The sequence below is a fragment of the Aegilops tauschii genome, chromosome 7 (genome assembly GCF_002575655.3).
Source record: "Aegilops tauschii subsp. strangulata cultivar AL8/78 chromosome 7, Aet v6.0, whole genome shotgun sequence".
NCBI classification, from domain to species: domain Eukaryota; kingdom Viridiplantae; phylum Streptophyta; class Magnoliopsida; order Poales; family Poaceae; genus Aegilops; species Aegilops tauschii.
Window position 1 is genome coordinate 92,424,411 of NC_053041.3, and position 13,984 is coordinate 92,438,394.

General features: G+C 47.1%; 2 protein-coding genes and 1 long non-coding RNA gene across 6 annotated transcripts; all 3 read left to right on the plus strand.

Moving 5' to 3' along the window:
* Positions 1–1,827: 1,827 nt before the first annotated feature.
* LOC109755394 (protein FAR1-RELATED SEQUENCE 5) lies at positions 1,828–5,817 on the plus strand. Of its 3 annotated transcripts, none has more exons than XM_040395468.3 (7): positions 1,828–1,964; positions 2,061–2,228; positions 2,938–3,202; positions 3,317–4,005; positions 4,120–4,572; positions 4,671–4,958; positions 5,038–5,817. In XM_040395468.3, the coding sequence occupies exons 5-7, from the start codon at positions 4,123–4,125 to the stop codon at positions 5,377–5,379; spliced, it is 1,080 nt and encodes a 359-aa protein (XP_040251402.2). In that variant the 5' UTR covers positions 1,828–1,964; positions 2,061–2,228; positions 2,938–3,202; positions 3,317–4,005; positions 4,120–4,122; the 3' UTR covers positions 5,380–5,817. The 3 variants fall into 3 exon arrangements, with proteins under 3 accessions (XP_040251402.2, XP_073360133.1, XP_073360132.1); XM_073504032.1 differs by having other exon boundaries at positions 4,671–4,860; positions 5,038–5,238; XM_073504031.1 differs by having other exon boundaries at positions 2,061–3,202.
* A 110-nt stretch (positions 5,818–5,927) lies between these two features.
* On the plus strand, positions 5,928–12,215 carry LOC120968571 (uncharacterized). 2 transcript variants are annotated; one of them, XM_073504033.1, is made up of 18 exons: positions 5,928–6,967; positions 7,052–7,129; positions 7,212–7,280; positions 7,395–8,090; positions 8,199–8,368; positions 9,062–9,205; positions 9,284–9,427; positions 9,525–9,771; positions 10,018–10,110; positions 10,212–10,304; positions 10,399–10,482; positions 10,580–10,708; positions 10,805–10,927; positions 11,011–11,155; positions 11,248–11,442; positions 11,535–11,633; positions 11,710–11,963; positions 12,047–12,215. In XM_073504033.1, exons 8-14 carry the CDS (start codon positions 9,537–9,539, stop codon positions 11,073–11,075), a joined length of 822 nt encoding a protein of 273 aa, XP_073360134.1. In that variant the 5' UTR covers positions 5,928–6,967; positions 7,052–7,129; positions 7,212–7,280; positions 7,395–8,090; positions 8,199–8,368; positions 9,062–9,205; positions 9,284–9,427; positions 9,525–9,536; the 3' UTR covers positions 11,076–11,155; positions 11,248–11,442; positions 11,535–11,633; positions 11,710–11,963; positions 12,047–12,215. The 2 variants fall into 2 exon arrangements, with proteins under 2 accessions (XP_073360134.1, XP_040251403.2); XM_040395469.2 differs by having other exon boundaries at positions 10,215–10,304; positions 10,802–10,927.
* Positions 12,216–12,754: 539 nt separating this feature from the next.
* Positions 12,755–13,742, plus strand: LOC123494699 (uncharacterized). The gene is made up of 2 exons (XR_006666153.1): positions 12,755–13,069; positions 13,148–13,742. It is a non-coding gene; the product is annotated as an uncharacterized lncRNA (long non-coding RNA).
* The last annotated feature ends 242 nt before the right edge of the window (positions 13,743–13,984 follow it).

Consider the following 13,984-nt stretch of genomic DNA (forward strand, 5'->3'; position numbering starts at 1 on the left):
GAAGGAGTTCATATCCGATCTAGGTGTCATACCTAGAGCATCGGGTCCGATGAAAATCTTTTGTGACAATACTGGTGCAATTGCCTTGGCAAAGAAATCCAGATTTCACAAGAGAACCAAGCACATCAAGAGACGCTTCAACTCCAACCGGGATCAAGTCCAGGTGGGAGACATAGAGATTTGCAAGATACATACGGATCTGAATGTTGCAGACCCGTTGACTAAGCCTCTTCCACGAGCAAAACATGATCAGCACCAAGACTCCATGGGTGTTAGAATCATTACTGTGTAATCTAGATTATTGACTCTAGTGCAAGTGGGAGACTAAAGGAAATATGCCCTAGAGGTGATAATAAAGTTACTATTTATTTCCTTATATCATGATAAATGTTTATTATTCATGCTAGAATTGTATTAACCGGAAACATGGTACATGTGTGAACACATAGACGAACAGAGTGTCACTAGTATGCGTCTACTTGAGTAGCTCGTTGATCAAAGATGGTTATGTTTCCTAACCATAGACATGAGTTGTCAATTGATAAACAGGATCACATCATTAGGAGAATGATGTGATTGACTTGACCCATTCCGTTAGCTTAGCACTTGATCGTTTAGTATGTTGCTATTGCTTTCTTCATGACTTATACATGTTCCTATGACTATGAGATTATGCAACTCCCGAATACCAGAGGAACACTTTGTGTGCTACCAAACGTCACAACGTAACTGGGTGATTATAAAGGTGCTCGGCAGGTGTCTCCAAAGGTACTTGTTGAGTTGGCATATATCGAGATTGGGATTTGTCACTCCGATTGTCGGAGAGGTATCTCTAGGCCCACTCCGTAATGCACATCACTATAAGCCTTGCAAGCATTGTAACTAATGAGTTAGTTGCGGGATGATGTATTACGGAACGAGTAAAGAGACTTGTCGGTAACGATATTGAACTAGGTATTGAGATACCGACGATCGAATCTCGGGCAAGTAACATACCGATGACAAAGGGAACAACGTATGTTGTTATGCGGTTTGACCGATAAAGATCTTCGTAGAATATGTGGGAGCCAATATGAGCATCCAGGTTCCGCTATTGGTTATTGACCGGAGACGTGTCTCGGTCATGTCTACATAGTTCTCGAACCCGTAGGGTCCGCACGCTTAAAGTTCGGTGACGGTCGGTATTATGAATTTTTGTGTTTTGATGTACCGAAGGTAGTTCGAAGTCCCGGATATGATCACGGACATGACGAGGAGTCTCGAAATGGTCGAGACATAAAGATCGATATATTGGACGACTACATTCGGACACCGGAAGTGTTCCGGGTGGTTTCGGAGAAAACCGGAGGGCCGGAGGGTTACCGGAACCCCCTCGGGAGAAATAGTGGGCCTTATGGGCCTTAGTGGAGAGAGAGAGGGCTGGCCTAGGGCAGGCCGCACGCCCCTCCCCCTCTGGTCCAAATTGGACTAGGAGAGGGGGGCGGCGCCCCCCTTTCCTTCTCCCTCTCCCCCTTCCTTTCCCCCTTCTAGTAGGAGTAGGAAAGAGGGGAGTCCTAGAGTGCGGATTTTCAGAGGCCGAGCCACAGGCAGGCCAGTATCGTGGATGTTGGTTTGGGCCTTGGGATATGCACCCCCGTCAGTGTGTGGCAGGCCTATGGAGTGAAATACAGCCCACGATACGGCTAGCGAATTGTAGGCGTATTGTGTGCGGCCCATCGAAACTGACTGTGCCCCCGTGTCATTTGCTTGGACCAAGGTCAGGGCCCATGACCAGTCGTTCGAAATAGCACATGCGAGAGAATCTTCTCCAACACACCCCCTCGCACGCCGGGGCTGCGTCTGATAAACGAGAGCCACACAGCGGGTCGTCTCCCCCGTCCCAATCTGCATCAGTTCGTCAAACAGCGGCGGCCGTGCTGTTCTATCGCCGGCCGGATGTCTACCAATGGCGTCGAGGTTAACGGGTACATTTTGTTCCCCTCTCCGGCAAACAGCCATTGGTAGAAACTGGCACTGATTTTAGGTATTCCTAACTGATTTGCGGCTCCGTCGATTCACAGGATGTGTGCTGCACCCGGGGCAATGAGCGGTTCTTTCTTCCCAGTGGAGTCACAGGATTCCATGAGCGTCCCAAAAGGCGCTGTCTGTGCTGCCGGCTGTGCGCGGCCGCCTGTGGATGCAGGGGTGGGCGAGGTGTGCTCTGAAGGCACCAGCGGCTGGATGCGCAGGTCGGTGAAAATCAATCACCTCTATTTCTTTTTTGTCTGTTGTTCTGCAATCTTAAATCTGGACCATTTCTACGTTCTTAGGCATAGAAACGTGCTGATTGGTGTATGCGTGGTATATGTTGTTGTTTGGGTTCACTAACGAGGCACATTATATTCGGATGTAGCGGCGAAGCAGTTTATTTCCATATTTGTTAGGTTCCCAGGCACGTAAAATTTTGGCAGTGAGCTATGGGGTTTACTGTTGCTGAAGTTCATGAAGCATTAGAATTTGATTCAGGCTGTTCTGGATGGGTTGTTTAGTTTGAGAGAGTCTGTACTGCTGATGTGTTCTCAATGCATTTTTCTAGGTTGGATTGCATAGTTGATTAGTTCATGAAGCATTAGAATTTGATTCAGGCTGTTCTGGACGGGTTGTTTAGTTTGAGAGAGTCTGTACTGCTGATGTGTTCTCAATGCATTTTTCTAGGTTGGATTGCATAGTTGATTATATTTATGTGGATGCCAGTTGATTAGTCTACATGATGCCGGGAGCTGTTTTTGTTGATTTTTGAGAAACTGTGAACTGCCTGTGCCGGATATGATATGCACGTTTGTTAATGTGTGTCGTGTCCCGCCGGCTCTTTATGTGACTATTAGTGTACTTTCAAAAATAACAAGGTACTCATTAATTCTTTCGTGTGTGTCGTCTCATCCTGAGATGCTTATGCAGGGTCAGGGTTGGAAAAGCTCCCGAGGAGAGGGAGATGAATCCGAACATGATATCAGCTCTGGAATTGTCTGTCCGTGCTTATGCAGAGAAGAGGGATGGAACTGTTGTGTACCCAAGCATTGGGACAAGTTTTGACTCGTTGGATGAAGCTTATGAATTCTATAATCTGTATTCGTGGGAGTGCGGGTTTGGTGTTAGACTTGCCAAGAGCAGATTGAATGTTGAAAGGAAGAGATGCATGCAAGAGATTGTGTGCGCTTGTGCGGTATGTTAATTGAACAACTGGCAAATTTATTCGCATCCTAAGCTGTCTGATTGTTCTGTCATTGTGGATCCTGTGCGACTGACGGCATTTCTTCTTGTCGTTTTATCTTTGCAGGGGAAACCGTTGAGGGAAAACAGCCGCTCGACCAGGTGCGGATGCAATGCCATGATTAGGCTGCTGCGGTCGAACGACAAGGGCTGGTATATAGCAGAACACAAGGATGATCATAACCACCCGTTGTCGTTGACCTGTGGCCATAAAATGCATTGGAAGTCGCATAAGCATATAGACAGATACACAAAAGATCTAGTGAAACAGCTGAGAGACAACAATGTGGGGCTGGGGAAAGTGTAGCATTGTTGGAAGTTTTTTCGGGACAGTGGATAAAGTGCCATTTACCAAGAGGTCTTTGAAGACTTTGTGCCGAAAGTTGAATAGAGAATAGTCTGACATGGATGCAGTCAAGACGATGGCGATTCTAGCTGAAATGAAAGCTAACGATCCTGACTTCAATTACACGGTGCAAGTGGATGGGGAGAGCAGGGTAAAGACACTAATGTGGGTAACAAGCAGAGGTTTTGACCAGTACAGGTGTTTCGGAGATGCAATCACATTTGATACAACTTAACGTACTAATCTTTATGACATGCCGTTTGGGTTGTTTGTTGGTGTAAACAACCACTTCCAAAGCATAATTTTTGGTGATGCCATGATGAGGGATGAGAAGGAGGAGACGTTCAAGTGGATTTTTAAAGAGTTCATCCGTATGGTGGGCGGGAAACACCCACAGACAATCCTAACTGGTTAGTATCCCTCTCAAGCTCTGTTTTTTTGCGACTGGATACATGCAGCTGTTTCTGTTGTACAAATAGTAGAGTTCTAACCAACTGATTGTGGGTTCGACTGTAACAATGCAGATCATGCAGATCAAGCTGGCTATCGAGGCTGAACTACCAAACACAGTACACCGTTGGTGCAAGTGGCATGTTCTGAAGAAATCAAAGGAGTCGATGGGTGCGCTATGGAGCAAGAATAGTGACTTTAAGATGGAGTTCCACAAGCTAGTCCATCACATGATCACAGAGGAAGAATTTGAAGCTGGTTGGCAGCTGATGCTGGAAAGGTACTCCCTGAAGAAGCATCCATTCTTGACGCAGATATATGAGGTGCACCATAAGTGGGCAAAGCCATATTTTAGAGGAGTGTTTTGTGCGAAAATGACTAGCACACATCGGAGTGAGAGTGCAAATCACATGTTGAAAGGTTACGTGCCGCCAGGGTGTCCTATGCACCTATTTTTGAAACAATTTGAGAAACTCCAATTTAACAGGGAGTCGGAGCAGAGCTTCCAGGAGAAGAGAACATTGCTGGTAATTGTTCCCTTTGCAGATGCTACAGATTTTGTGCATGTTCTGTCTCATGATAAAGATTTTGCCAATTACTAATATGTGGTGTGTTTGTTTTGCAGAGTGTTGTGTCGCTTAGAAATAACCTGCCATTAGAGAGGCATGCTAGCAAGGTGTACACGAGAGCTATGTTTGAGAAGTTCGGTGAAGAGCTGTATAAGTGTGGTGCACATGTATTGGATGAGATTGTACCAAGGAAGGTTTATAGATCAACACATGTAGATGCTGCAGCAAGAGAGAAATGGAGTAAGGGTGAGTTCACAATCGAAGTGGATGATGAAGAGAGTTTTTTCAGTTGTGAGTGCGGCATGTTTGAACACGCTGGGTTGGTTTGTTGCCATGCATTGCAGGTCAACATTTTCATCTGATTCGTACTCGGTTTGTTCACGATGAAAGGGGAATGAAAATAATTTGCTGTTTGCTATGCAGGTTATGGTCCACTTCCGCCTGTCAAAGATACCAGAGAAGCATATAATGAAACACTGGACAAGAGATACAAATGATGTTCTCCCTGCACATTTGGTCCGATACCAGAAAGACAGAGGGCCTCCTTCCAGCAATACATTCAGACATCACACAATGTACATGAAGGCACTAGAGTGTGTGCTGCTTGGCGATAGCAATGTTAAGTGCTATGATGTTTTTATGACCATTAAGCGCCGAAAAGGACGGGATGGGGCTAGCAGAAAGGGAGCAACAAAATCAGGTTTTAGTTCAGGAGCACCCAGGGGCGCTTCAGGTAGAAGGGGGCAGCACAAGGCCTGCTTGTGATGGTGAAACAAGTTGTTCAGGGATCATTGGGCAGCAGAATAAACGCCCGAGAGGGAGACCGACAACTAGCCGAGACAAAGCTCCGTATGAGCAACATTTGAAGAGATCAAGGTTTTGTACTATCTGCAGGGGGCAAGGGCACAAGAGCACCACTTGCCCTGAGAGAGGCGACGTGCCGAAAATGCCAAGGAAATTGCCGAAGTGTACAAATTGTGGTGTGCTTGGGCATCGTCGCAATGCTTGTGGCACGAAGAAGTCTGGACCTTTTGAACCCAACTTTCTCTGAGGAACTTAGTATGTTGGCTCTGTGGATACTGTTTTCATTATCAGGGATGAATTATTATGAATTTGTGATGGGATCGTTGACATCCTGTTGACAATTTAGAATTTGTTTTAATGCTTCAAACGTTGGTTTCATTTGAGACACTGATTTTTTTTCATGTTTGTGTTGGTTTCATCCGAGACACTGTTTTGTTTGCATGGGTGTGCTGGGGACTGTGTTGGATCGATCACCAGGATGATGTTTAGATGAGCTTGCATTTTCGTTGGCTTTGATTGTGACCGTTACAACAAATGTGCGTCAAACGGTCCAGCCTGGCCTAAAAAAAGCAAATCCAAGAACTCTGATCTCGCAAATCTATGGCTCCCATGTGTACATGACGATGAATCCTGACAGCTAGGCAAAGGGACGTGCGACGGTGAACGACAAGTTGACAGGGCCACGATCATAGCTTTGACTAGGCCCATTCACTACCTCACGGGTGAGCACGCCTGGTCTGACGGAGACAGATGTGCCTGGCGAATGGTACATGCATTGAATGGCCACGCCCTCTCTCGATTGGCGAATTGTTAACTACAAGAACAGGTATGGCATGAGATGAAATTTGGTTGGCCGTGGCATCAGGCTATGTTTTTCGTTAGAAAAAACAAAATCGCCAGAGATGGATATTTGCTCCACGCATGATTATTTGTTTTCTCCGGAACAATAGATAAAAAAAATTGACCAATTTTTTTGGGGTGAGTCACTGAGTGTTGTGCTGTGCCTGTGCCTTGCTCGGCTAGATGGCTTGTTCTCATGGATGGCATGGGGGCGTTGGGGGAGGGGAGCGTTGCCCATGCTTAGGCGATGCATGCCATTGGCTATGCGAGTTGACAGGTGATGGAAACACTGCTCCCGAAAACTTTTAATGGTGGGCATGATGACGCTCCTTTTCGTGCTGCGAAAGGCCGGGCAGTTGGTGACAAGATGTGTGCACAGATACATTGCGCCGTCCATCTGTTCCCGGTATAAATGCGCACAGAGAGCCATGGGCGATAGGTGGGAGAAAGGCTAGGCGTGGCATGTGTGCTTCCCATCCACATAATTCAAATTTCCAACCTCGGCTACCATCCCATCATGTTGGTTTGAATTTTGAATGTGCTTGCTCGGGAGGGAAAACGAAAATTTTCGTTGTCTATATATGTACGTGGCGCGGGGGAGTGGAAATCGATCCAAACGAGAGTAGAGATGGCGCCAAGCAGCACAGTTTCGCCAACTTCAGAGCTGACCGAAACATCTGGCTCCACCTTGACAGTAGGCGGGGTGCAGGTTAGTAACTTCACTTGGGAGTTAACCATGTCCATCGAGTCATCTACTGCGCAAAGCTTACATTTGATCATGCATGCCGCGCAGGTGGTTAGTGAAGCTGTAGGGCTGGATGCTCTCGTTTTCCCTGATCCTTCATCTGTAGTTGACAGTCTGGTCGACGAGGTCTTTGCTTCTACCATAATTTCGAGTGATTTAGCATTGTTTTCACTTGACTAAAAACAAATGCTTACATTGACACGCGTAGGCTAGTGTGATGGCGCAAGGTGCGGGGGCCGAAGAAGATGTTGTTTCCGGTGGTGCATCATTTGAAAATGTGAGTTTTGATTAGCTTTTCCTACCGGGATTGTGCAAACATGTGCATGTGTTCTAATCCATGAGGATCAAAACATTTTGTTCGCGGGCTGATCCGGACACGGAGATCCCGCAGTTGTGGTTGGAGGAAGAGACAGCGGATTCTGACCCTTGCATGGGGCATGCGGGGCCGGTGGGTGCATGCAAGCTGTTGGATGGGGATCACATGTCAGGGACGTGGGATGCTGAAGCTGGGTGTGAGGAAGATGACGCTGAGAGCCCTCCATGCAAGCGTCCAAGGATATGACGACATAATGTATTAGGTTGATGCATGCAAGTGTTTGAGGCCGTGTGTGTTGCTTAGAATGTCAACTAAACGTACTTCAAGGTGTTAGTGGTGTTGTTCGCCACGTGCATTTTTCAGTTTCATTCTCACTGTGTGTGTGTCGCTAAAATGGAAAAAGTCCGGCCATTGAGTATTATTTAAATTTGCATGTGAGATACTGATTAAACTTGCGGGCTGGAACATTTGCATGCAAATTGTTTTGTTTATTCGTAGATGTGTATGTTACCCTGAATTAAACGAGTTGAGTGGTGCTGTGCGACTTGCTAAACAAATCTAAAAAACGAGATAAAAGGGCGAGGGAGGTGTGATGCCTATCATAGGCGTACATGGACCATTTTATAACCACTTGTCCAGGGTGTGGACGTGAGCACACTATCGCCCTGTACCGGCGCATGTGTATATAACATGCTCCCTGTGCCCAAGACTGCAGCACAGAGACAAGGCACCACTCCATCTGGCGTTCGGACGGGAGGAGAGGAACCAAAGGTTTGTACTAGTCCTTCCATGGCTTCTCGGTTTTCTTCTTCCTTCCGCGGATCCATTCTCTCAAGTTTCTCACTTGCTCCACTTTCTTCGTTGTGTGACATTATGCAGTTTGCTGCTGGAGATGGGGCGTCGGGCCAAGCTCTCCTCGCCTCCTGCTGTGCCAGATGGAGCTTCTTCCTCGACCATGCAGGCCGCCAAGAAGGTGCCCACACTGAACACGGCGTACAATGCCGGGCTGCTCCATTCCATCGCCGGAGAATGGAATCCAAACATCAAAGGTGTGTTTTCCAGGGTAGGGATGGAAGAAATGTGCAAGATAAAGGATATGGGGAACAACAACCGTATCTTTAGCATGTCCCTCTTAGCTAGGATCGATCCCAAAACCATGAAGATGGACATGGGAGATGGGGATTACATTGAGGTGAACTCTAGGGAGGTAGCAAAGTGCTTAGGGTTGAATCCATGTGGTAGGAAGATAGATATCCCGGGCGGCGCTTGCTTAGTAGACCGAGAACGGTTGCTAGAGAACTTGCATGCGATCTTAGAGACAAACATGGCTCGCACTTGTAAGATTCCTGTGGTTAGAGTTAAGAAAATCATCCAGAACGCAAGCAAGGTGGCCATAGTAGGAGCAGAGAAAGAAAAGATGATGGTGGCGTGTACAATCATAGCCGCGTCCTTGTTTCTCCTACCTAGGGGAGCACACCCAAAAATTGCCAATGAACTGCTGCCCATGCTAGCTGAGCCAAATCAAATCTCCGACTATGATTTCTGCGACTACGTCGTGGAGGGTCTAAGAGAGGGTGCGGCCAAGCTGAGGGAGGATCTACTACATGAGCCAGCTCAGCTTAGTCTGCAGGGGTGCCTTGTTGTCCCACCGGTTAGCAATAATGCTTATCGGTTTACTACTTCCAAAATCATTGTGTTGTGCAATCAAGCTTCTGACTGCATTTTTTTCCAAATGAACGTAGATCATTTTTTGCGATTACCATGAGCACAGGATGGAGGGACGCGAGGTGCTGCCATTCCCTCGGCTAGCATCGTACTCGGATATGATATTGAAACTGAAGATCAAAAAGCATGCAGCAAGGAATGGTGTGGATGCTGGGTTTGAGGTACATTTCTTCTTCTTTAATGCGAGTTCAATAAATATAGTATAGTTGCTAAGATCCAGTTCGATTGTTCCCTTGCAGGCTGCGGATGTTCCTAGATCGCCGGCATTTAATGTCGTTTCTGCTAGCCCGGCTCAAGCCCAAGCCTAGACCACGCCGAGTCCTAGTGTGCATGCCGCTCCCCCTGGATTTGGCGTGGCCCATGAGCCAGCGATAAGCCAAGAGGTTAGCCATCTACACTTGTTCCCTTTGTGGCCGAACTTGCTGTTTTGTCCTCAAGTATTAACTACTTGTGTTGTCTTCTTGTTGTCTCCTGTTGTAGATTCTTGATGCCATGAAGGAAGCAGTGCAACATCGCCTGAAGCAACGTGAGGATGAATTCCTCAAGATGGTTGAGGAGACACAGGACAAAGTGTTTGAAGAAATCAGGAACAAGGCGGATGCTAAACGGCACAGAGACCTCGAGGACACTCTTGGTGATTTCATGGAGCGTGTGAAGAGACAAGCTCCAATGGCGGCAGCATTTCCTAACGTGAGCAAGACCTCGCATCGTCCCAGGACGATGACAGGTAATCTTCTATCTCTATCGATCCAGAAACGTAATTACCTTTTGTGTACGTGTGCGTGGGGGAGAGCATACATGCATGCGTGAGCGCTAGGCACCGGTTTGTTTGATCCTGCATGCATGCAATGCATGGGCCATACATGCATGCGATGCGTGGGGCATGGAAGCGTGGTCGTGTTCGGGTGTCTTGATGTGGCACTTGATTACCATGCCCCGAAGAAAGTTGATTTGGCTCTCGTTTATTTCTTAGCTGTTGCCCAAGATCTGGCTGAAACTTCACGCGAAGCTGCGAGGTCTTTGATGTCAGTGGTTGTTGCTAACGAGGCGACACGTGTCCAGCCAGGTGCGTACTACCACTTTAAAAGAAAGGAGCCAAAAAAATTATTCAGAAAATTGTTGGTGGGCCACCAAAAAGCTGATCACCGTTTTGTTGGATGTGTTTAGCAGAATTGCATGGTGTGGCTGCTGCAACCACGGGGGTGCAAGGACCTGACCTGAATGCATGCCCTGGGGTGCTTGTGGGTTTGCTTGGCAAAGGTAATAACGGAGACTGACGATTTTGAAGTTGACTTGGTTATGTGAGGTGGTTATATGGTAGACTAATTCGAGCATGCCTTGTTTTTTTATGTAGAAACTGCTGTCCAGGAGCCCGTTGATGAACCAGAGGATAAGCCTATGATTGTGGACCGCAAAGGCAAGGGGCCGGCTATTGACGGTAAGTGATGCTATCCTTAACATGGATACAAAAATGAATTAATGATATACGGTTTGCATGTGCTCACACGCTTGCCTTGCCAAACCTTGCAAAACAGTGGTCTACCGCAGGTGCAGTAGACAGACAACCATGCATGAGGTGCTTGGCGTGGCAGGTTCTTCCTCTAGAGATCATGTGCCTGTCCATCATCCGGTGGTTGCGTCTGTAGACACTGATATGACTGAAGGTAATGATGTAAAACCGATGAGTTAAATGAATGTCGCTCGCAAAATTACATTGTTCTTATAATGAGAACTTGATCATTTTTTGGTCTGCGCAGCAGTTGTGCCGGATGCTTTGCAGATGCAAAATGATGGGCTTGCAGGAATTGCCACAACCACACCAATAGGGAACAGGAGTTTGGCACTGCCTGGTAATGGGGAACAAAGCAACCCGGTCCCTCTTGGTTAGTACAAAAACACATGGTTCACTTATTCAAGCAAATTGCAAGTCAGGTAGCTAATCGTGTCCCCGCTGACGTGCTTGCAGCGGTTGTTCCTGCTTTGCCACCTGCACGTGATTACGGCTACTCTCCATTTGAGCTGGATCTATAACATTTTTTCTACCCTAACCACGTATGCCTGGATTTGTACGTGAGCGTTGAACTTCTCAGTCAGGCTTCTGAGCTCAGCAGGTGCGTTTGTTTCCAATGCTTGCACATGTGCATGTGGAGAGAGCGGATTTGACTCATGCTAACAGTGGAATTAATTGTTGTCCCTAAACAAGACTTGGTTCGAGCATCACACCCCCACGGTGCTACGGATAGATGGGCATAAGATGAAGTACCAATTCAGTTTGCATGGTGAGATGATGTACAATGGCCTTGATGCCTGGGTGCGTGGCTGGAACGACGGGGAGAGGAGCATGATGCAGAGCGTTGATCTCCCAAACTAGAGAGGATTGCTACCACCTGATGTTGTGGTAAGTTCATCATGTGCAGGAAAATGATTTTGAAAAAGGGTGTGAATGGTGATTCAAACTGAAAGATCTGCGTGCGTGTATTTTGTTTGCAGCTCCACATTGAAAATATTGATACTGACAACGCCCGTGCTGTGCTCATTGCGATGCTTTCGACGTCCAAGCTTGGTTTCCCACTCTGCATGTGTTGTCTGGTACGTTCAATCCTACTAGCAGCTGCATTTCTTCTTTATGGCTGGGACACTGAAAACTGCCTGCATTTGATTGCAGCTCTTGTTCCCTGTGTGGCTTGCTAACGACTGGTCCCTGTACGCCTTCGACATGGAGCTGACCAGGGTCACGGTGATGGACCCATTGTACACGCAGGTGGGGTCACCAGTGTACGAGAGGAAGCACGGGGCGACCGTGCGCATGCTGCTTAAAGGGCTTAAAATCCTGGCCACCATCCTGTTTGATGACTGGGAGATGGATATTTCCAAATGGACTGTTCGGTACAACATTGATATGCACATAGCTTGTGGCAGGTGTGTGCAAGTCTACATCATTCCGCGCTCTTATATTGCTAAGTGGGCTGCTAACAATCTTCCTCTTATATTGTGATCTGCAGCGGTGAATCGCCTGGCTACATTGCGCACTATGCGGACAACTTCAATGCTTACGAGCTGGAGGAAGCCGTTCCTGAAGTAAGCACCAACCTACATGATCTTGGTTCCTTCATGAATTAGTGCTCATAATGAAAGTAATGATCAACTGAACGTTTTGTTCATGTGTGTTGGAAAAAGGTTGGTCTTCCCCTGCGTCGGAAAAGGATGCTCTATGAGACAATTGCCTGCTCGGGCAACACCGCTCCTCACCCAGGATTCATGGAGGAAGTGGAGGTGGAGGAGTAGAACACTTGACTCCATGTTGTCGACATGTCACCCTTTTGGAGCTGCTGCGTGCAAGGACATGTTTGATTATATCCGGTGAGGATGGAAGTTGTACCTTTTTTGTAGCTGTCTTGTTGACAGTTCTGTAAGCCCATTGTGTGCTGGGCTTTGCAATGTGCTATGTGTTGAACCTATGTGGTGCTTGTCTAAGTATTTTGGCATGGAACTGTACCAGCCATTGAAACCTATGACTAATCAATGTTTGTTTCTATGAATGGTGTGTGCCGGAATTTATCATGGTTGAACTTGTGTTGTTTTTAAGTGTTAAGTTTACTCCCTGAAAATCACCGTGGATGGCTCTGGAAGCAGCTCCCTTGGCACGTGACGGGTCTGCCATGCAGGTGAATTCAAAAACACCGGTGAGAGCCGTTGCCCACCACTGCTTCCGAAAGGTGACCGTTGGTGGGAGCCCTTGGCTATATATACACCACGTCGGCTAAACCGCGTTGGGCTTCACTCCACCAGCATCAAAACTTCCCAAACAGATGTCGTCCTCTTTCTCTTCGAGCTCAAGGTCTGCTTGTTCATCCTAGAGGCGCTAGGCTGCCCCAAGCAGGTCGCCGGTGCCATACAGGGTGGGTCCTCTTGACTACGAACCAGCGACGCCATGCTAGTGCAAGGAGAGACCCAAGGCCGCCATGTGGATCTCCTGGAGCGATGATAACCCTGGAAGAAGATACAAGACATGCGCCAAGTCGCGGGTATGTGTTCTACTAAAACTTGTTGGCTGATCTATGATTCATACATGCTGACGTTATTTTGTGGTCAAATCCCGTCAGACTGGAGGCTGTGAAATGTACGTGTGGCATGACGATCCTATTGAGGATCCGTTCCTCAAACAACTCCTCATTGATCTCCACGACAAGGTGCGTCACTTAGAGAGGATCAACTCAGAGTTACGAGCTGCAACAAGTGTGGTAGCACAACACCGCTCTACCCAGTTAGAACTACCTCCTGCTCCTATAGACAATTTAGCTGTGAATCAAGGACTGGCTATGTGAAGGGGTTTGCACTATTCATGCTGCTGGCAGCAGTCTGTTACAAGTGCTTCTTCGGTTAGGAGCAGTGATCTTTTAACTGCATCCACACAAAAAAGCTTGTGTTCTAGATGTGATAGTTGTAACCCTAGCAGCCCATCAGCTGTTGTTGAGTACTTGCCTTTGTTTGTGTCCTAGAAGTTGAACTTGTACCTCCGAATGTATGTGGTAAACTAGTGTGAACTAGTCGCATATGAACTTTGGTTTCTATCAGATGTGCTAGAAATTTGCACTCGACACAAATAAGTAGTAACCGATCGTCAGACATAGTTTTGGGCCAGGTGGCCCCTGAAATGGTTGTAATCTCTAGTTATAATACAATCCAGTTGGGAAGAAATTTTCGGTAGTTAGAACAGTATTCTAAAGAGCAGTGAACGATACTTTGACCGCTTCAAGGACGTCGTTTGCCACTGGAGTTTGGTTGCCTTGCATCCTCATTAGTTCGTAGATCATTAGGCTGCTGTGTGATGCAAGTGTGTCCTGCAGCAAGAGATGGTGTGGATTAGCAAAAAACGCATTTTCCATGGGAGTATGATGTTACAACAACATACTTTGTTTAGTGGTGTCTGTAGCTTGTCG

Bases quoted from the DNA above. Each gene is read 5' to 3' on its own strand.
- LOC109755394 (XM_073504031.1), top strand. From the start codon at position 4,123: ATGCAGATCAAGCTGGCTATCGAGGCTGAACTACCAAACACAGTACAC. The intron at 4,573-4,670 runs GTAATTGTTCCC...TTTGTTTTGCAG, and splicing joins AGGAGAAGAGAACATTGCTG to AGTGTTGTGTCGCTTAGAAA. The intron at 4,959-5,037 runs GTCAACATTTTC...TTTGCTATGCAG, and splicing joins TTTGTTGCCATGCATTGCAG to GTTATGGTCCACTTCCGCCT.
- LOC120968571 (XM_073504033.1), top strand. From the start codon at position 9,537: ATGAAGGAAGCAGTGCAACATCGCCTGAAGCAACGTGAGGATGAATTC. The intron at 9,772-10,017 runs GTAATCTTCTAT...TTTATTTCTTAG, and splicing joins TCGTCCCAGGACGATGACAG to CTGTTGCCCAAGATCTGGCT. The intron at 10,483-10,579 runs GTAAGTGATGCT...CTTGCAAAACAG, and splicing joins CAAGGGGCCGGCTATTGACG to TGGTCTACCGCAGGTGCAGT.